At 45.1% G+C, this 21,267-nt stretch overlaps 1 protein-coding gene and 1 non-coding gene across 3 annotated transcripts; one reads left to right on the forward strand and one right to left on the reverse strand.

The window, feature by feature from the left end:
* Positions 1–1,146: 1,146 nt before the first annotated feature.
* RAB11A (RAB11A, member RAS oncogene family) lies at positions 1,147–20,275 on the reverse strand. Of its 2 annotated transcripts, XM_062583342.1 has the most exons (5): positions 20,114–20,275; positions 11,981–12,176; positions 10,849–11,042; positions 9,383–9,463; positions 1,147–2,828 (listed from the first exon to the last, which is right to left on the reverse strand). In XM_062583342.1, exons 1-5 carry the CDS (start codon positions 20,151–20,153, stop codon positions 2,689–2,691), a joined length of 651 nt encoding a protein of 216 aa, XP_062439326.1. In that variant the 5' UTR covers positions 20,154–20,275; the 3' UTR covers positions 1,147–2,688. The 2 variants fall into 2 exon arrangements, with proteins under 2 accessions (XP_062439326.1, XP_062439327.1); XM_062583343.1 differs by lacking the exons at positions 1,147–2,828; positions 9,383–9,463 and adding an exon at positions 9,720–10,105.
* A 158-nt stretch (positions 20,276–20,433) lies between these two features.
* Positions 20,434–20,505, forward strand: TRNAQ-CUG (transfer RNA glutamine (anticodon CUG)). Its single transcript has one exon. It is a non-coding gene; the product is annotated as a tRNA-Gln (tRNA).
* The last annotated feature ends 762 nt before the right edge of the window (positions 20,506–21,267 follow it).

Raw genomic sequence — 21,267 nt, forward strand, 5'->3', positions numbered from 1 at the left:
GCGCTCAGAGCCGTGGCCGGTTATCAGAGCAGAGGCACTTCAGCGTGTAAGCAGCAGCCGAAGGGGAACGAGCAACGTCCCGCGCCGCCACCCAGGGCGCGAGGCCGAGCACCCCCTCGCCCCAGGAGGGACCCCAGCTCGGGGCAGGACACACCGCCTCGGCACAGCGGTGCTTACCCAGGAAAAGCCAGTCCAGAAAGAGAAAAACACGAGGCAAAGCCTTTAACAGATGAGAAATTATATCTTTGGACAAAGGCCACGTGATTTTGCTTTTGAAGTCTACAGGTTATGAAGGCTCTATAAACTATTGCATAGAAATTAACTCCATGCTGCAGCAGTTCATAAGCACAAGATCAGTTTTTGCAAGGCTTTCCTAGCTAAGGAGCGGCTCCTATTGTGATTATTCTAGGGTTCTGGTGGAAATAATTCGCGTTTCCAGTTTGCCCGACCACGTACCCAGAGGCCCCGCGCTCGCGCACCGCGCCGGCTGCGCACGTGGGCGCCGGGTGGGCGGAGGCGAGGCCGCCGCTGCCACGGCTTCTGCTCCGCCGGCTTTCACTGCTTTCGCATTCACACCGGGGAAGGAAGCAGCTCGCATGAAATCGTATCAAATGCAAAACGGACACTACCTCTGAGTCAGGGTGTCTACGTAAGCGAGTGAGAAGGAGGGGAAGTGAAACTCATTCCTGCGTTTCCAGCTGACACATTTAGAAAGTAGCTGCCCCTGTAATTTGGTTAAATACATTCAAATGCATTTGGTAAATACTCAGACACATTCGAGTCCGTCTTTTCTAAGTGCTGTGAGAACAGCTCCCGACGTGAGCCAGGTCCAGTTTTATACCTTACCCTACGGCTCTTCTGCAGTCCTAAAAATGCTCCGAATTCCTGGTTCGGACAAGAGGTCTTTGAGTCGGCCCCCACCGAACCACCAGGGCAGCCGCCAGCAGCGGGCGACGCGCTTTGGGCAACCTCCGTGCGCAGCAGGCGGCCGCGAGGCTCCCGGGACGCGGCCGGCGCCGCTCTCCAGCGACCCACCCGCTGCGCAGCGGGTCTTCAGCGCAGAGCGGCGAGGCGCAACCAAAGAGCCTGAAGAGTAACTGCGATCGAGAATCCCGGTTCTGCCAAGAAGCGCACCCAACACCACACTGAGTTGTCCCCTGTAATTCTTTATTAGAATTATGGATGAATATATTTAAATCAATCTAAAAAAATAATAAATCAAGTTACAGTACATGCATAAAATACAAAGTAATTTACAAACAGATCAAAATAGCATCTTCAGAACTAATAATAGGAGAAATGGAATAAAAAACCCAAATGACCGACTACAGCAATGCCTTCCGTGTGCCTTACACATCATGAGCACCGCAAGACAGAAAGGTTGGGTAAGACGTGCAGCGGGTTGTGCCTACCCAAGTATGGGTGTTCCAGGTGGATCATATCAGAGTTGGAGAAACTTTCTCTAAAACCACTTCCCTGCAACTGCACAAATAACCACAGGCATTTACACAACAAACAATTCTTTTAAATACTGCAGGAACTCGGTGCCTATAGCCCCCAAATCTCCAGTAACCTATTTTGCAATAAAGCACGCTGCAGTACAGGCAGTGGTTCCAGAAGGCAGGGACAGAAGGCACAATTCATGTATCCCTGAACAAGCTAATTAAACAGATGATTTGTACTGAAATACAGACTACAGAACAAACGCATCCAGCAAGGAAACTACTCCAGCTGTTTGTATTAAAGAATAGATACCAAACCACTGCAATCATTTAAAAATACTGGATGAAAAAAACGGAAAATTAAGATTGGCTTGTGGAAGTTACTGACTCATCTACTCAAGCATTTGAAATATTAAAATGATTGACAATAGCCTTCAAGTTTGTGCACTATGAAAGAAAGTTATCTTCAAATCCTGATACTACCAGCACTGTGGAGACCAATTCTTGGGCAACACACAAAAACGCTGCAAGTTCCAGTGTCAGAGCAACCTCTAACCTCAGCTAAGTAGCTCGTGCTTCTCCGCGTTTCACCTTGCGTGGAGCTCAGCGGCACGCCAAGGCCAGCCTCCCAGCAGCTCTGCCTCGCGACAACCTCATTCACAACAGCTACAAACCACAAAAGCCCATTTGTAGGTAGCAGGAACCCTGCTGCTTGTTTGCAAGAGGGCTTCCCCTTCCCCCGTAATATTCTGTAAAATCCTCAACTTGACATTCTGAAGATGTAGGCAAAAACATTTAACTTTACATTAAAATTGCACTTCAGAGCAACAGGCATTTCATCAAGCTTTAGATGCAGTATACAACACCGTGAGACAAGGAAAGATTATCCTGTCCAGAGATATTTTCCTAGTTAATCTGACAGTAATTGTTTTGGGAGGACCAGAATAACATCTTCAAACGCTTACTGAACGATGTCTGCGCTCTGACTAGCGGGCATCATGCTGGAAAGATCAGTTCAGTTCCAAACAGTTTACTGAACCAGAGCCCAGTCGGTGCTGGGAAAATACTGCAGCCACATGGAAGCAACAGATTTATAAACACTGAAATCAAAGTGTTTAAGACATGGAGAAATTCAGAGGGAATAAGCAGTAACTGAACACAAGAAAGTAATCACATGAATTACAAATATATTTAAATCTTGGACCTGGGGAATATACACAGCCTTTTAGGAAAGAATGAACAATTCTTATATATTCTGACAGCACTGCATCTTTGGTTTATTTTCAGTGGTTGGAGGGACATGAATAGGAACCACATTGTTGCTTGGAGACATATCATTTTCACGTCTGTCGGACATTTGCTTCTGAGAAACAATACGATAGATCTCTGGAAGATGAGAAAGAGCTAGTCATTACGTGTAATATCAGGAAAACAGCATCAAAGTTAAATCTGGGGGAAGCCAAGCATCATACAAGGCATATAAGTATTTCCCATAATTTTTAATGAAATTCATAAAGCTATATACAGGTATTGCATAGGAGCTTTCACAAGAAGTTCACCTGTGACACCTTCTGCATTCAGGAAGTAAGCAGAACATAAAGGATTAATTTATTTGCAAACAGACTTAACACTTTTTGCATTAAGAGTTGTTTTAGATCACCACCAAAAGTTAAACAGCGGGACCAAAAGGAGGAGAAGGGGCCCCCAAAGCAGAACATTTAGAAGTCATTGTGCAAATTAACTTCAAAACTACAGAGAAGAAATACAGACTCTAGACAAAGAAATTGCAGCATGAATCGGAGAGTACAGGTTGAAGGCCGGTGCCTTCCCTGGCATGCAGCCAAGGAGAGAACGCTGAAAAGCCTTCGCTCAGTTTCTGCACAGTTTTGCTCAGTGTAGCTACAAAAGCACTGATTTCAGCTGCATAAGAGAGGTACCAACACGCAGCACTTCACTCCAGAAAGCAAATGAAGGATACTAAAAACAGAAGAGAACACAGGGATCTTAATGGCTTTAAATGTGAATCTATACAGGCAAGTTGAAAAAACAAGCTTGCTAAACCTCAATTTAACAAAAAGTTTGAAAGCATTTCGGTTTCAGTGAAAAGCCCATCCTGAAATGACAACCTCACACCCTCCACTTTACCCAGCAGAAGAGCATGCTCGCCCCAAACACAACGCTACAGCCAGGCAACAGGCTGCCCAGAGCGGATCAAGCCTGTGCCCACACCCAATTTGCATGCTCCAGCTCACTGCACTGCCTGAGATAAGCTCAGGCTGCGCAAGAACAGCCGGTCTGTGCTTCATTCCTCCGGCAGAGCGAAATGGGGAACAAAACAGCTCGGCAAATAACTCTGGTGGAACAAAGCAAAGGTCTAAGTCCTTCTGAAGGCCCAAAGTAGTCTCTTATCAGCTGACGTGACTGCAAACCAAGATACGTCTTTTCCAGCAGAAGTTTGTCCTTCGTGAGCTGCCTTGGTTCAGAATTTCAGCTGCTTGGTGCACACCCTGACATCACCGCAGCACTAGGAAATTAAGCAACCTCAGGCAGATAAGTCACACTTGCTGCCAAGGGCTGCTCGCCCAGCTAAGCCTCTGCCCTTGCAGCAATATAAGCAGCGATGGCACTGAGGAGCTAAAAAGCCTTCCTGGCAGACAGCGTGATTCTGTAAAGTTTTTAACAAGCCCGTACGGAGCTAAGCCACCAACATGAACAGAGGCAAAACAGGCCGAGCGAGCTGCACGCTTCCCTGGGACCGCCGGCCGAACACAAACCCTGCCGTGCAGCGTGCTGTGTTCACGGACAGAAAAGGCCCAGCTTTGCAAGCAGCACTTTGATTCAACCTCATTGGAACCCCAAACTGACAGCTCAGACTCACACAGGAATAAACTGTTCAGAAAGTAGCATCCAGGTGCAGAACAAGCTGCTGATACAACCAAGAGCTGCACGCACAGAAGGATTTTCTGACTGCACCCTCGCTAAAGTTCACTGCTCCTCCCAACAGTCTTGCACATAAGCAACTTCACAGGTTAAGTGAATCACAAGAAATGAGTCTTTACAGCAATCCGCAGTCTTCCTCTTAGGCAGTATGTGAGGGTTTTGGTTTTGTTTTGTTTAAGATACAAATCAGCTTTGCCCTGTGGCAGGCCACTCAGCAATGTTCAGAAGCAGCATGTGTGTGAAGGTAGGAGGAGGACAGCGCACAGGCGGGAGAAGTCTGCTCTGCATTCTTCAGGACAAGTTTTACTGTTGCTCTCCACACCCTGAGCGCAGGGTGTTTATGTCCCAGTGCAGAATGTGACTCTTTCCTACTTCACAAGAGCAGGCTTGTGCTGCCTTTGTTATTGGAAACGCTACGAGCTCTTCAGCAGCAATTTTAGTCATCTAAAGAACTTCCTAAGCAAGTCCATACCAGTCACTAACACGAAATGTCACACACATCCACCCCTGTCAGCAATGGCTTGCAACCACAGTGCCCTCTGTGTAACATCGTCGTCTTAGAGCAAAGACCTCCAGAGCTGCGTACCATAGGCTTAACCTTAACAGTATCGATGTACCTGTTGACAAAGGGTTCTTTCCCTTTTGACTGTGGGAAGATACTCTGGTGCACCTCAGATGCTCACTGCCATGACCTTCTCAGTGGTCCTGCAAGAACATTTAGCAGCGGAGCTGCTCAAGCAACTTGAAGGGACTCCAAGTTTGGCGCTTACTGCCCCTTCTCCCTCCTTTGCAGCAGGGCAAACATTTGTGCAGCCAGCCCGCTGCACAGCGAGGAAGCCGGTGGGAACAGCTTAAACCTGCTCTCTCACTGGGGCAAAACACAGAAGCAAAACCTACACTGAAACTGGTCAGCACCCAGGAATGCCATGCTAATGAAGACATGCACTTTTTAAATGAAGACACTACACTTTATTCTCTGCTCAGAAACTGAGTAAGACCTTATTAAGAGCACATTCAGCAGAATGCATCACTGCATAATTGCTAACTCGGAGACAGACGTTGCACTGTGAGAGGGCTAGAAAAACAACACTGCTGTCTGAGCAGCTTACCCAGTCCTTGTCTGCTCAGTCAGTGCTCCTGTTTAATTCATTTTCAGGTGCACAGAGCTCACAAGAGAGGAAATCCTTAGATTTATTGAAATAAACGCTGTGATGTTGTTTCCTTGGAGCTGGAATTCCTCAGAGACAAACCCACAGCAGAATGCAGCAAGGAAAGAGCAAGAGGGGAGCGCAGGCAGTCTCCAGTTTACTTTAAGGATGTGTTATCCCGCTACGAACGCTCAGAGCGGACGTGGTTGTTATACTAGCCCCTCCTATTTTATCAGGAGCTGCCAAAGGAGTTTCATGCACACAAGAATCAGCCCTTGAAGTCTAGACATCTTGCAGTGTAGAAATTTGGATACGGACCACTACTCCAAGCCACAGAAGGAAAAGGTGCCCAAAACCTCAACCAGTATCCACACTGCAGAACAGGAAGCCCACTACATTTAAGATCTCTCCCACTACAAAGCTACTAAAACACATAGAGAGAAAGGAAAAGCTTTTTCCCTCAGTCCACACCTGCAACAACAGCAGATCACATCCTCGCCTAGGCTGCACTAGCTACAATGCAGTCACGCTTCCCATTCCCAAAGTTATCTATTCAAAATGCCTTAAATGGAGACTAATTAGGTCCCAATAAACTTGACTTGGACCTTGCTATGCTGCCGAGGGAGAGTTCTCCCATCACAGTCACCACCAGACTAGCTGAAGAAAGTTTTGCTGCAGAACATAGTCATGACACCCAGTTCAGGGAAGATCTAAGCAACTGTGTGACAGGCATCAGAGCCACCTGGGACCTCTGTGCAGTGCAGTGCAGTTCCCAGCACTGCAAATACTCACAGCGCTAGGGCAGCAGCAGGCCTTGCACTGCTTTTGTCAGCCACCTCTGCTCGCAGCTTGTGGCTTTACCAACTTGCTTCTTCAAAGGACAGCAAGTATTCCCCTCTCTAGCGCCTGGGTGAGAGGCAACCTTGCCAGGGACATACAGACTATCCATGATTCTGCAGAGTCATCCTGAAAACCACATTCCTAAGATGACTGCTCATCTCTCTCTCCTTCAAAGAGAATCATTAACAGAAAGAGCCAGTTACGAAGCGTTATCAAGTAGTTTATTGGCAGAACGCTCATCCTTTGCATGCCAGAGATGGAGGCAACCTGCTGCTAATGCATTATTTACTTCATCTTTATCTCCTTGAAACAGGAGCTTATGTCTGGAGCAAGCCACATGCTCACTAATCAGCAGAAGTGTTTCTTCCAACACAGTCAACCCCCTCCTGAACAAGGATTCTGTCTGCACGCCCGAGAGCTCTCTAACCAAAACACTGTCACAACAACATGCACAGGACATTTGCAGAAAAGCAACAGCCGCAACAGCCCCAACAGCCTGTCAGCATCCGAGGGCAAGTTCCGGTCATTTGTTCTCCCATTGCAGCCTGCACGCCCTTACAGGAAAATTAAACCAGACAATCAGACTTCCACTAATTAGAATCCACAGTAACCTCTGGAATAAAAGGAGCTGTCGGAAGCATGTGCGGAGAGATAAAGAAGCAGCCTCGCCTGTGCCCGAGAGGTAAACTGCTTCCCCATGGCAACAGCATGGACGCGAGCGTCGCACAGCTCTGCAGAAGTAAAGCAGCAGCCCAGGGCACGCAGCAAACTTTCCACCTCTTTAGCCATCACTGCCACAGAACAGGATGCTACAGCAGAAGACTGCAGGCAATTAGGTGACTATTTTATATGACACAGCCTGACAGCCAGCTTGGGGGGAATAAACAATTTGTGATGTATTTCAGACTGGTTTTATTTGTGCTGGTGCTGAACAAGCATGAAAGTTAAATACTGTCTTTATCCAAGAGTCCTGATCCCTCTGAAAAGTGAAAGCAGCCAGTAGAGCTGAAGAGTAGTTCTATATTACACATTTATATTAAAGCTGAAGAGTAGTTCTATATTACACATTTATATTAAAGCTGAAGAGTAGTTCTATATTACACATTTATATTAAAGCTGAAGAGTAGTTCTATATTACACTCAATACATTTGGCGAAAACCTGACTTCAAACTTCAGTGACTCCTCCTGAGGGGAAAGGAGCTACCAAAGGACACATGTATACAGGCAGTTATGACCAAGCAATAGGAAAGGTCCAAAACATCCAAGCCTAAATCCACGGGCACGTTTGATACGACTGCCTTTAGGTGGGGGAAGGAAACAGGAAGTCCAGCAAGCACCTCAGATACCATCGCATTCAGCCTCTCCTTAGCCATCCGCCCTCTGACGCATCAGAACTTACACCAGGGAGTAATGGATCTGCTGGTTACACGAGGGAGTAATGGATCTGCTTACGTAACTTTTCTCCTTTTTTGGAGCTTGTGCAACCCTGAACTTAAAACTGACTGACTACTTCCAGTAAACTGAAGTTAAAAGGTAGCCACACTGGTTGGTCAAAGAGGAAACAAACTCAAGTTCCAGGTCCAGCATTGTGTAAAAGCAGCAAGATGACTAACATCGCTATGCCACTGTTTACTCATCCAGCTCTTCTGCTATTGTACAGCCACTGCCTAGGACCCCAATGTAAGAAGTGTGCCAAAACCTACCTCTTACAATTAAAGAGAAGAGGAGAATTAGATGGATATAGGCAGAAGGCACATATTAGACACATTACTGATCTGATTATGCTGTGACCTGAATGCTTCAACAACCTATGAACTCACTCTCACCCCTTCTCTCCACAGCTAGGGTATTCGTAAAAACTCATTTAAAAAACTTCATGAAAATGCCCTGGAATTTATAATAATTTTATAATATTAAATAACTTCCTAGCTGCCACCTCACCTGCATGTTCCAATATGAAACATTCCCAAGTCTTTTATGGTGTGTTTTTTAAAGACCATCTGAACAAGCCGGCAAAGAGAAGAAAATTGAGATCTCACAAAAGTGAGATCTGATTAATAGAGACATGTAGTTTATAAGTGTTGCTGCTGGCTCATGCCAAGAACATCACACATGCTGGCAAATGCTATGTTGGGAAGGAGAGAGTCTAAATTTGTACCTGGGAAACATGTTGGAAGAACTCAGAAAAAAAGCAACTCCCTGATGCACCTAAAACAAAGAGGCATCACAACAACAACAAAGAGCGTCCAGGTGTTTTGAAGAGCCAGTCTAGAGCTTTTGAGATGCATTTGTGACAGCTGGAACTCACTAAGCCTCAAACGCTGCATATGCCACTCTTGTCCTGCTATGTCCAGGCCATAGCTGCTTGGGCAGGCCATAGTTTAGGCCCTTATACAGCTGCAGTCGAATGCCTCAGACTTTTGCTCATCCAACAGAATTTAAACAAGGAGCATTTTATCCACAGAGCACAAAAACTGCATAACTCGCTGCCATCACATGCTATAAAGGACAAAGTCCAGGCAGAACTATTAAAAGGCAATGACAGCAACTACCCTGCAGCTCAGGAGATCCTAAGTCTCAGACTGCCAAGCAGTGCTCAACTGAAGGATCTCTACCCTTTTATCCCCTTCCCCTTAGCAATTGCTACAGTCACCAGTAAAAGACAAACAAGCTGGACTGACTTCCCCTCTGATAAACAGCTATTCTAACTTGCGACTTGCATGAAGCAAGTCTCTCCCACATACACTCCCCACCCCATAAACAGATGGGAAACTGCAGCATTTAAACGAGGCTGACTGGAAAGCTGGGGCAGAGCAAAGTGAACAGGGGCTCCCGAGTCCAAGGCTGGCCTATCAATTGGAATACTTCAAAACCAGGCTCTGAATCTTACATACGTGAAGAATGATTAAATGGAAAAGTTTTAAACACTTTACAAAGAAATGCCCATCTGCATCTTATCTGAGCAGCATTCTAGCCTCCCCCCTCCAAAAAGAAAGCACTAGATGACTCACCTGTCAGAATAGTCTGGAACGCAGCTTCCACATTTGTAGAGTCTAAAGCAGATGTTTCGATAAACGACAGACCGTTCTTCTCTGTGTGGACAGAAATACTATAATTAGAGGGGAGTGCCACACATCTATCCCCCCATCTGGAAGAAGTTCTGTATCAAACTGTGTGTTCTTCCTGGTAAGAAGCATAGGTACCAAGAAAAAGCATTAGAAGTTTTAGGGTTTCCCCTTACGTGATCTGAAAGCAATGCCACCCAAGGGAACAGCAGAATTTACGCTCACCCGAGGCACAGGGATCAGTTCAGTGCTATGTTACTTTGATGCACATCTTCATGCATCACTGAAATGGAGAATTTACAGCACTTTCAGGAAATGTGAGAGGAAGCTTCCCAGATGGAGAATTTCTAGCACTTTCAGGAAATGTGTGAGGAAGCTTCCCAGATTATCTTTAACCTCATCAAGATTCACCACCTCCCACCTACTTAAATAAAGTCCTGCGTCACAGCAAATGTCTTGAACTACTCTCTTTTGTACAGCTTCAGCACGAGAGGCTCAGTAAGCAGGAAACTGTGGTGTCTGAGTTGCATGAAAGCTCCAGGCTCCTCCCCAGATTGGTTGTCCCTGGCCTTTAACCCCATGCGGCAAGACGCTCGGGATCCTTGAGCTTAGGTGACGTAAGGACGCACACTGCAGTGAGGAAACATCCGTCTCAGTCCCATAAGAGGGCTAAGAAACAGAAGGGCAACAAGATTCGGATTTCGCTTCTAAGAGCTCTGAAGAGTTGTGTTTCTCAGCCTTTCACCTTCACCAGTAGTTAATCAAAAGCACAATGTGAAAAGGTATTTTTACCAGCACATCATGGCAGCTTACTTGAGAGTTAGCCATATACAGGGGAATGACAGTCCTACATCTGCAGGCAGACAGCCTCATTGGCCATAAAAGCTGTACAAGCAGCTACAGATATCTTCAATGAAAGAAACTCGGCTATACTCTAGGATGAAAGAAATTTGCCCTGAAATGAGCTAGGATTTATCAAAACAGTAACTTAAATTATTTTCACAAGGTTAGCTCTTAATCATGACAGGTAGAGACAGAATGCTAGTCTAATTAAAAAGTCACTTAACATCATATGCTCAGGGCTTGAGGTCAGCTGATACAAAGAAACATACAGATGGTGCAGGAGACTCAAACCTAAAGCCATAGCCGCAGTTTCTCTGAGAAAAGCGGTCCATAGGCATGAGCCTAAAGCTCAAGTTTAAAATCAGCTTGAAATTGCATCAGCATTTTTGTTTTACCAGGCTTCCTTTTTGACTGAATAAAAGCAAGACAAACATTAGTATGTATCACTGAAGAACATTAACAGCAGCACTCTATCCCTCCTTCAGGAGGGCACATGCATCTCAGACGGACACTACACCAGATATGTAGATCCCCAGACAGCATTAAGAAATTACTTTGAGTTCACCAACCTGCAAAAGCTCTGGCCTCATCTGTAGGGACTGCTCTCAGGTGGCGCAAGTCACTCTTGTTTCCCACTAGCATGATTACAATATTGCTGTCAGCATGGTCTCTCAGCTCTTTCAACCATCGCTCTACATTCTCATAAGTAAGGTGCTTAGCAATGTCATAAACCAGCAATGCCCCTACAGCACCACGATAATACCTGTGAGTAAAAAGATGTGTTAGAAAATCATCAAGAAGCATCACAATTAAAATTGACTTACTGTGCAACAATGGGAAATAGCTACAACTAAGATACCAGCTTAAAAAGCATCCAAAGGTAGACTGTGTGGGACAGAAGCAGTTGAAGTACAGCATCGAGACTAGGTTATGTCATAGGACCACCAGAGCAGCTGGCACAGTTCAGGGTTTGGTGGGTAACTCAAATCCCATGCCTGGGGCAACACTGCTAAGTTATCCTGAGCCCCAGTAGGATCTGTGGGGAGCTACTGTCACCTTCAACCTCTGATCCAACTCCTGAAAATTCTCCCCTCCCACTCCTGCGGGTACCAGTAAGGGAACAGCCCATCGTGATACAGAAACTTTAAAGTGATTCATAGGATCAGAAGAACGTCAACCTGATCTATTTTCTTTATGCAAGGCTACAGCTAGTCTTCTTTCAGAACCAGAGAAGCACAGTTATGTATTCAAGAAACAGGCTGCATTCTCCCACACTTGATCACCTCCAGCTTTTGCCATGCTGCTTTTTCAATTAAATAAGCATGCAAAGTGAGCAGTCTTTCCTTACTGCTACATTAGTTTCTGGTTTTCAGTTACCACTGACAAAACCTCAATGAATACAAATATCACTTCATCAATTACTTGCATTTAAAGGAGTCTCTCAAAGGTGTTCTCGCACCCTGGGCCAGAAATACCTCCAGCTACATATTGTGAGAGCACTGAAAAGTAAATCAGTTTGTGCAGGCCTACACTATGTCAGCCTTCTAGACAGAAGGCTAAAATTCAGGCTTCTTCCCCCCCATAAGTTGTAGATATTACATGATAAAAAATAAACATCCCAAATATTTTGAGGAAGCAGAGAGGCCCATAAATTACATCCCTCCACAAAAGCTTCTCTCAGCAATACAGGCCATCACTTACGCTGACGTTATAGCTCGGTATCGTTCCTGCCCTGCTGTGTCCCATATCTGAGCCTTTATTGTCTTCCCATCAACTTGAATGCTCCTTGTTGCAAACTCCACTCCAATGGTGCTTTTGCTTTCCAAGTTAAACTCATTGCGAGTGAATCGAGACAGAAGATTACTCTTGCCTACTCCAGAGTCTCCAATAAGTACAACTACAGGACAAAAAAATGACATTAGAATCAGATGCAGGTCATACATTGATGACATACATATCATAAGTAATAAACATATTCATTTTCCAGAATGAAACATGAAAAAATATAGCAAAATTTACCCCCTTGTCATGGGTCTACTGTCCAAGATTCGAGATTACTAGAGTATCAGAGTATCACATGCACCAGAATTTTGAATGCTCTAGACTTGACTCTTAGTCATATCTCAGTCTCCTTTGCCCAAAGCTGAAGGACATTCTTCCCCTAGAAAGAATATACACGGCTCACTGCAAAAGTCAGCACTTCATGAGACACAGTTTGGATTTCACATTCTTGTAATAATGCTAAACTAAAAGTCTGCTGAAGCTCATATCAGTTATCTATTTTGCTGAAGCAGAAGTCCAAAATGCAGAGCAAGATAGCAGGCTCTGCTCCCATTTTACACTCCTTGTGTCTTTGTAGAAGAGGTCCCACAACAGCACAGGAAAACTCACGACTGCAGAGAAATAACAGCCAAGAGTATCGTCACCCTGACAGAGTCTAGCAGGTAACTCAGCCACAGCACACTGCATTTCAAATGTCCTCTATTAGCGCTGTGACTTCTGGCTGCTTTAGGCCAGAGCCTGGAAGTGCTTTAAAACGAGGCTGGGGCTCTCATTTACGGCTCTGAACGAGAGCCACCGTTCACTCTGGCTCAGCTTGACTCATCACAAGATCAGTGCCAAGTGACTAACTTGGAAGGACTCAGCTATACTTGACAAGAGATTGACAGATGGTTTAAAGTCCAAAGGGGGGGGGGGGAAGCCATGATTCATCTTAACATCCTGTAATGCTGAGCTAGAAGGTAAAAGTTTAACCTAAAACTCACAACTAAGACACCAGAAGTTAAGCCACTAAATGAGACATATTGAGGCCGAAGCCACACGATCAGCAGCCTCTCAGGGTGCTCTTACACCCAGGGAAAGATTAAGGGCCTGAACTGATAACAGGAGAAGAAAATGGAGAAGAAAGAGGATGAATAATATCCTAGAGAAGAAAGGCAATAACCTTCGTTAAGGTGGCTGTGAATCAAGGCCAGTCCAAGGAAAAGAGTCCACATTTGAGTTACAAAAATGTAGCAGGAGTGCTTGTTTCAAAAAGAAAAAAGAAACAGTCACAGACATCGCTTTAAGATGCTGTGGTACAACGTTAAGAAAGCTGCCTGGTACAACAGATAAATGAGCGCAATGAGCAAATTTCAGTCACAGGAGAACCCCCACCAAGTCCCAGACTAGGAGAGCAAAAACTCCCATCTGCTGCAGCATCATACTGCAGCCTTCTGGACACCATCCTCTATTTAAATAATGCAAAGCAACCCCGGCAAATGGGATTTTCTTGACTGTAAGACCAGAGAAGCACCTATGAAGCTCCACCCACAATATGAAAACTGAAGCAAATGCTAGCTTCAAATTGGTCTTATACTTCATCAAAACAAACACCTTTCCAGCTTCCTCTGCCAGCTGACTCAGCAAGCAGCCAGCCGAGCTGCAGAAGTTGCACAAAGCACCCAGTGGCTCTGCTAACCACCCCTCCTTACGCAGATGACAAGTACGGGTGGGTGGCATGCAGCTATACCGAACTCAAATAGCCTCCTGCCTTCCTGCGCAACAGGGCAGCGCTGTTCAGTGCCAGCTGCCCTGAGACAGCTTTGCTGGCACAGACGATGCCAAACTAATAAACTCAGCGCTGAGGACAGGGCACCTAATTGCATCATCATCACTGGCAAGGTGCCATGGGTTTCCTCTTTCATTGACAGAGGGGTAAGATCCTCAGGACTATTTTGGCAGGTTTCGGCTGCAGCTTTAGATGACATCACATTTGTATCAGCTCAGGCTGCACGTGACCAGGAAGCTCCTGCTACGGAAAACTTGTCAAGTCCCTCAGCACCGAGTTACCTCACACCCCCCCAGTCACCAAGCACGAGCCGTGCTAGAGGCCGAGAACTTCTCTGAACAAGGAAAACAAGTCACAGAAATCATTTCCTTTATTCGACACGTTACATCATATGTCTATTAAGCAGCACTATCAACTAGTTTAGCAATGTCCCATCACAAATGCGTCTGTTGTTCAGTGCATATTTAAAAGCACTTTTCAGTCTCTGAAAAGGAGACTGGTTATTTTAATTCCTCTGCCAGATTTTTCTCACCTTGTCCAAATCCCATGTTGCTTGTGTTCGGAATGGTATCCAGCACCAGATTAATCTATGTCCCAGATAAGGGGAGGAAATATTAGGCTTTCCTCCTTGAAGCCTATTTCCTCCACTTAACTGGGGCACTGCAGCTCTCCTTGAACGCAGGCACACAAATGGCTTGCAAAAGTCAGCAGAAACCGAAGACTCCTCACATTCTCCCCATTTCTGCTAGAGCAAACATCCCTCTGAAAATACTTTTGAACTGAAACAGCTTTAACAGTCATTCATAGATTATATTAGTTTTAATTTTGCTTTCCTTCTAAAACCATCTCAGTTTAATATTTTGTATTATATAGTACTTCCACATATTATATTCTTAGCCTAGAAACACGAGGAAGGACCCTGGATTGCTGAGTCCCATTGTGACTGTCCCAGGCAACCAGTTTCTGGGAGGGAAAAGATGGTATCTAGCTCCGCATTAAGACTAATTGTTCCTGCACACACAGGGCTATCGAGCTCCTCTTCCAGAAATTCACTCTTAGTGCTGCCTTCCAATCTTCAGGAGAAATTAGTGGTCAGCCAGTAATAGTGTTCATGTGCCAGCACTGTCCATTAGCTTATTAGTTTCTTCTCCCAGTGGTGTTTACACTGGGTTACCTACAGAAAGCAACCACATCTTCTTTCAGTCTTGTCCTACTATCTAAATCAGCCAACCTCCCAAATGTTTCATTGTAAAAGGTCTTTCCAGTTACCCAAACATCTTCCCTACTAGTATTTCAGTTCAGTTCTCTTCCACACAGTGAGCACTGCATCCAGTATTCCAGGTGAAATCTCACTGGTGATGTATACAGATTTTAATATTTCCAACTCCACTAGGAATACCTTGAAGCTACAGTTATTTCTTTCCTGATCACGTCGTCCTGGTGGCTTAGTCAGTCTGTGATCAGTTGCCTTCAGTTAGCAAGTTTTTAGTTTACCAAATTCCTATGCGTCCCCAAGCATAAGACCTCACATACCGAATCTCACTCCCCATGCAGGACTGCAGTCATCCTCACCACTCAGTCCTCCTAGTTCCAGGCTCTGATCCTCTTCTACATTGACAATACCACCAAACTTTGTGCCTTCAGCAAATTTCACTACCACATCAGTACTAGAAGGATTAAAGTTTAGAGGAAACTTTGAGCAAGTTTAGACTCAAGACCAGTCCTTAAAAAATACCCTGAATAATCTTCTTCACACGAGCACTTCCCTTAGGCCAGCAGCACCTTGTTTAAAGCTTTTTGTAATCAGGTGAGATTTATATTAGGACATCCTGCAAATAAATTGAGAATATCCAAACTTGTCAGAATGCTTTTTCCCCTCCATCCTGCCCCAGTTGACTTGAGTAGGCCATCCTTACTGGTTTAGCAATGTGCCAGTTCAATATTTGTCACAATCTCCTTTAAATCAAAGTATTTAGCCTTTATCACTGCAAAGGTTAATTCAAGACGACAAGTATTTGGTGGGCAAAAGGAATATGAAGTCTATGTTGCTGTAGGAATTTCAGTAATTCTGGTTTTAGTTCTGTAAAAGACCAAAACCAGAATTCAAATTTTTAAGTTACATGAAAAGCCATTCAAAGATCTATGCCAAAAAAGAGTTATTAACTTTGTCACCAACATTCCAGCTCACTTAATTTTTATTTCAGTTAAACCTTTAACTTGATTAACATTATTTTCTGAAAATTCCAACTTGCTCATGAAATGTTATTCACAGCTTAATCAGACTCAAAACAGAAGTCTGACGCTACCAACTTCTATCATCTACCGTAACAGCTATTACACAAGTGAGATATTACACCATCTAAATCAAGTACACCAGCATCAGGGGACTACAAGGTCTGAAAACTTGGTTTTTTGCATTGAACTGTGCTACTAAGAGGCACATGAGTAACGAGCCTATACACATCTTCACGACCCTCACAGAACCTGTTAAACACCTCTTCCTGCCTACTTCAACCAGAGTTTAAAAGAAACATGAATAAGGTGACCTGATTCTACAGTTTCTAGGCAGCTGAAAACCTAACATGAACATGTCTCATATCAATCTCCCTCTTCACCTAAGCCTTCTGTTTTAATCGTCTATCACCCGTCTCAAAGAGAATTGGGGTCTCAAAGGCACTTTAGCTCAGGGGTCGTTAATTATCTTTATATACCACACACAACAGAGCTGAGCCTCCAGGTGCTACTGTAGTAAAACAGATAAGCAAGTTTATCGTAGCACAAAGGTACCTTCACATCTAACAAAGTGAAAGGCAGAGGGCTGCTACCATTTTAAAAAGCAGTGGCTCTCATGTGACCACTTTTCCTTATAAATTTCTATAAGGAAAGTAGACAAAAAAAAATGTGTCCTTTAAAACCCAAACCAACAGGTCTGTTCAGTTTCGCAGCATTTCTTTAATACCAGAAAAGCTGGATGAACATGCAAGATGTAAAGTAGGAGACAAGAATCTAAAACTGGAGGGTTTTTTCTAACAAACAACTGAATGGCGCTGCAGGTCAGGTCCACGTTCAGGGACAACAGGTTTGGCCCCAAACCCAGAGTTCCAGACGGCCAGGGTGCAGGCCTGACCTCCTCAAGCTTCGCTCAGGAAGAACACAGAAGAATTCTTCTGCAAGTGAGGGTTACATAGCTACAAAACAATCTACTTTTTGTTATTAAACCAAAGAGTAAAAATATCCTGTATTTAAGTCAGGCTTGATTTATTCATTCAGTAATAAAGTAATATCCTTATGTCAGCATTATTTTTTCCTTCCATTAAACAAGAATTCTACAAACTGGACATCTTGATCTTGAATTTCCTAAAGTACAATGCTGGAAACAGTACGCAGTACTCTCTTTATCAGAGCCAAAAAGCATGAAAGAATACAAAGAGGCATGTAGATGGACAGTAAGAATTTACCAAAATGTGTCTTTTTAACATATACTAAAGCCTCAGCCTAACTTGAAATGTTGCAACAGTCAGGAGAGCATTTTGTAACAGGTGCTGTGATTTAATTGTAGGTCAGCATAGGTGGGCTCAGATTACACCCACCAGCACAGTCAGACAGATTTTAACACACAGCCGCTGTCAGTGGCTGACAAAGCAAAACCAAAGGTCTCACAAACAGACTAGTGGCAGTTTAATTCAAGAGCAGTAAGAGACAGCTGGACTACAGAACATTACTCCATTATTTTAAAGAAAGTCAGACCATGAACTCAACCTCAAATTACCCAAAAGAGCAGTCCTCCTGGATTAAGTGTTCTTTTAGACCAACACCCCGTCTGATAGCAGCCAGGAGTAGATGCCTGAGAAACATTATGAATAAGAGAACAAACAAACTAATCTTTGTCCTATCAGGCGCTCACATCTTCAAACAAGCAGTACCTTCAGACTTTCCATTCTAACCATCACAACAAAAAAAGCTCCAGATATTTTTCTTCCTCTGGGAATCTGAAGTCTTTCAAACCCATTTATAACCATTGCTTATGGCAATGAACCGCTCCAAGTCTCACTGCCTTCCGTGAGACTTTTTAGTCTTTAAGCCTGTTGCTGGATAAAAGCAGTGTTAAGATTATCCAAAGAAATTATGAGAAACAGAAGGTAATCATTCCCTATTTGTCTATATCACTCATTTTAATTATGATAAAGTTTTATTTCACAATAAGAGACATGAATCCTTTGGGTCTCAATCATTTTGATGCCCTTCTCCACCTTTTCATTTCTATAATATCCCCTTCAAAATAGGTGCGACAGACATTTCTCTCCAATCCTGAAGAAGCTCATCCCTCAGATTCATACACTGGCATAATATTCCCCTTAAGTTCTCAGTTCCTCTTTCAGTATTTTTTTACCTATCACTTGCCTTTTTGACTAGTGCCTAGTAATGAGACATTAGGTTCAGAAAACTGCTCACAATAATTGCAAGATCTCTCCAGAAAGGAAAGCTTATTTAGAACCACCACCAAATTTATATATTTACAACTGTTCTCCCAATTTGTATTACTCTGCATTTGTTGTCATGTTATTTCAGCTACTATATTAATCCCAGTTATGGGATGTTGCATGAGCTTCCTGCAGTCTCCTTTGCCTTTGATAAATCTGAATCAGCACTTCACATCACCATTTTCAGAGCATCATCTACACTCACACCGCTATCTATAAACCACCCAAAATGTGAGAAGCTTTAGGATGGGACAATCAACTCAACTAGCTTCGAGATTTTTATACAACTGGATCCCGGCTTTAAAAAATGTTTCTGAATTATACAAGAAGTGCTAATAAAAGAGAGCAAATCTCCCTCCAAGCTGTCTCACTTATGTTCTCACACCTTCATAGCTCCAACATTAATCAAAAGCATAACACTGACAGAGCTTACAAATAACGTGATGGTTTTGATAATTTGTGCATACATGTACCTAAAATAAGGCTGTTCAATGCAATTAAATTAGTGGCCAGAAAAGCCTTTGCTTATACTGCAAATGGAGAAAGGAGGCACTTTTTGGAACTGACTCAATTTTAATTGCAGTACAGATGACTGATTTATACTTAGAAATAATGTCATTTCCCACATGGAAACTGGAAAAGAGATAACAAAGAAAAAATTAAATTCTTCAAAGTTTACAGGAAATTAAGAGTACAGAAAATAACACTGCCTTTTTCACTTACGAAACCTAGTTACACACTGCCAAGAATAGCATCTCTCACCATCAGAGTGTACTGAGCAGTATCACAAATCCTAAACTCAGAGTCCCAGTACAGTATTACAGTAAACAGCTATTTAAAAATATTTTAAGTATCTGATTTTTTTTAAATCCTAGCATAAAAACAAGCAACTCTGAACCATCAGCATTTCAGTGTACGTTTCACAGCATGCTTTATGAACCTTTGCAACACCCCAGCATTTTGGTCTGCAGGGAGTGAAAACGGAGCATTTACTACAACCTAAAACATCCTTAACCTAACTCACTGCTGTACAGAGAGCTGAAGGTGCACCAGTTCTGGAAAATAAGATTTTCCTGCTCTACTCTGCTGGGTGCCATACAAGGCACCAGGATGGGAGCAAGATCGCTAGTTGTGAAACAGGAGTTATGTCAACCACTAAGGACAGACTAAAAACACAGGAATCAAATAACGCTACTTTACTAGATTACCTACATTTTCTACCAAAATTAAGCGTAATTTATTTTCTTCACAGTCCGATCTGAAAGCTGTAAACGGAAGTAACTTGTCAGCCCGCGGCATCCTCGCTTGGGGTCTTCGCTCCCAAGGGCTGGCTGCCGCCTCTGCCCACGAACAGAGCAGAAGCCTCGGGCAAGACCGAGGCACCACGCCAGGCCGCCGAGACGGAAGCCCGCCCCAAACCGCCGTTACCTGCGGGGAGAACCGCGAAGGCGGCAGGCAGCGCCCCGGAGCGCGCAGCGCCTCCCAGCGCACCCGGAGCCATCAAGCTCCCGGAACACCCAGGCCGGGGCCGGGCGCTCGCCCCGGGGAGCGGCGCAGCCCGGGCGGCGGCCCCGGGGCTGCCGCGCCGCGCCCCGCCCCCGGCCCGCAGCTCCCCGCGGCAGCCTGCCCGGGCCCCGCGCCCGCCCCCGGCCCGCCAGGCCCCCGGGAAAGCGGGGCCGGGCCGAGCGGCGGAGCGGAGCCCCCAGCCCGTCCCTCCCCAGGCGGGGGCCGCCAGGCCGCGACCGCCGCCCAGGGGAAGGTGACCCCTCCGGTTGCGGGCGGGCGAGCCGGCGCGGCCGCTACCTTTGAAGAGATAGTCGTACTCGTCGTCGCGGGTGCCCATGGTGCGGGGCGCCGAGGGGCGGCAGGAGACCGAGGACCGGGACGGGGAGCCGGAGCCGGAGCCTCCCTGCAGCCGCCGCAGCGCTTCCGCCCTGCGCGCCGCGCCCCGCCCGCCCACGGCGAGATGCTTCCGGGGCAGCGCCGCGGCGGGCACGTCGCTTCCGGGAGCCGCCATGACTCCGCCCACCTCTGCCTCAGAGGAGCGCGGCCGCGCCCCGCCCCGCCCCGCCGAGTGGGCGCGCGAACCATTAGGCGCTGGCGGGAAAAAGCTTCGCCACGGCGGTTCCATGGTGTAATGGTTAGCACTCTGGACTCTGAATCCAGCGATCCGAGTTCAAATCTCGGTGGAACCTGAGTTTTTCTGTTTTTTCTTTTTTTTTTCTTATTTCCCCCCCTTTTTTTCCTCCCCCCCTTCACTTCCGTACATCCTCTGCCTGAGCCATAGCCACACTCCTTCCTTCCCTTCCCCGCTGTTGCAAGGCGTTCAGTAGCTCTTGCAAGATCAAACCCTGCAGAAGCAGACAGCACTTGGGTAGCAGCACAGTGACAAAGCCTGTAGGAGGATGTGTGATCTCTGCGTTGAACCTTTTTATCTCCAGATGAACCCTGATGCTCAAAAGCAGTCAGGAAATGCTGGGCTGCTCCTGCTGCTCTGTTCTCTGCAGTTATCTCAATGCAGCAAGTCATGAATTAAAATTAATAATGGCTTCTTGTGTGTGTAGAGGCTGCGGTATATTTATAGCTCTGTAGTTAAGGTTTCCATCTCATATCCTATTTTCAGGCTGCCATTGAACTTTGTCATTAAAAAACTTAATTTTAACTTGATGTTTCTCAGGTCTAATTTCACACTTCAAAGATGCTATTACTTAAAAAAAACCAGCTGAAGTATTTTTAGTTACTCTTCTGCAAGAGTTGTTTCATTTTGGTGCTCTGGATTTTGCTTATTAACTGAGAACCCGGAAACACCCTTGATTTACATTTTTCGTATGTTTAAGAGTCACTTCCTCTTGCACCAAGCTGCAGATGTTCCTAATCTGGAACTGGATAGTTCTACATGAGATTTTAAGGCACAAAGTAAGGAGAATGTCTCTTCTGGCTGAGCTAAAAGTCACAGC

Source organism: Rhea pennata, chromosome 10, assembly GCF_028389875.1.
Source record: "Rhea pennata isolate bPtePen1 chromosome 10, bPtePen1.pri, whole genome shotgun sequence".
Classification (NCBI taxonomy): Eukaryota; Metazoa; Chordata; class Aves; order Rheiformes; family Rheidae; genus Rhea; species Rhea pennata.

Bases quoted from the DNA above. Each gene is read 5' to 3' on its own strand.
- RAB11A (XM_062583342.1), bottom strand. From the start codon at position 20,153: ATGGGCACCCGCGACGACGAGTACGACTATCTCTTCAAAG. The intron at 9,464-10,848 runs GTTGGTGAACTC...CTGTCCACACAG, and splicing joins TGAGGCCAGAGCTTTTGCAG to AGAAGAACGGTCTGTCGTTT. The intron at 2,829-9,382 runs GTGAGTCATCTA...CTCATCTTCCAG, and splicing joins GTTCCAGACTATTCTGACAG to AGATCTATCGTATTGTTTCT.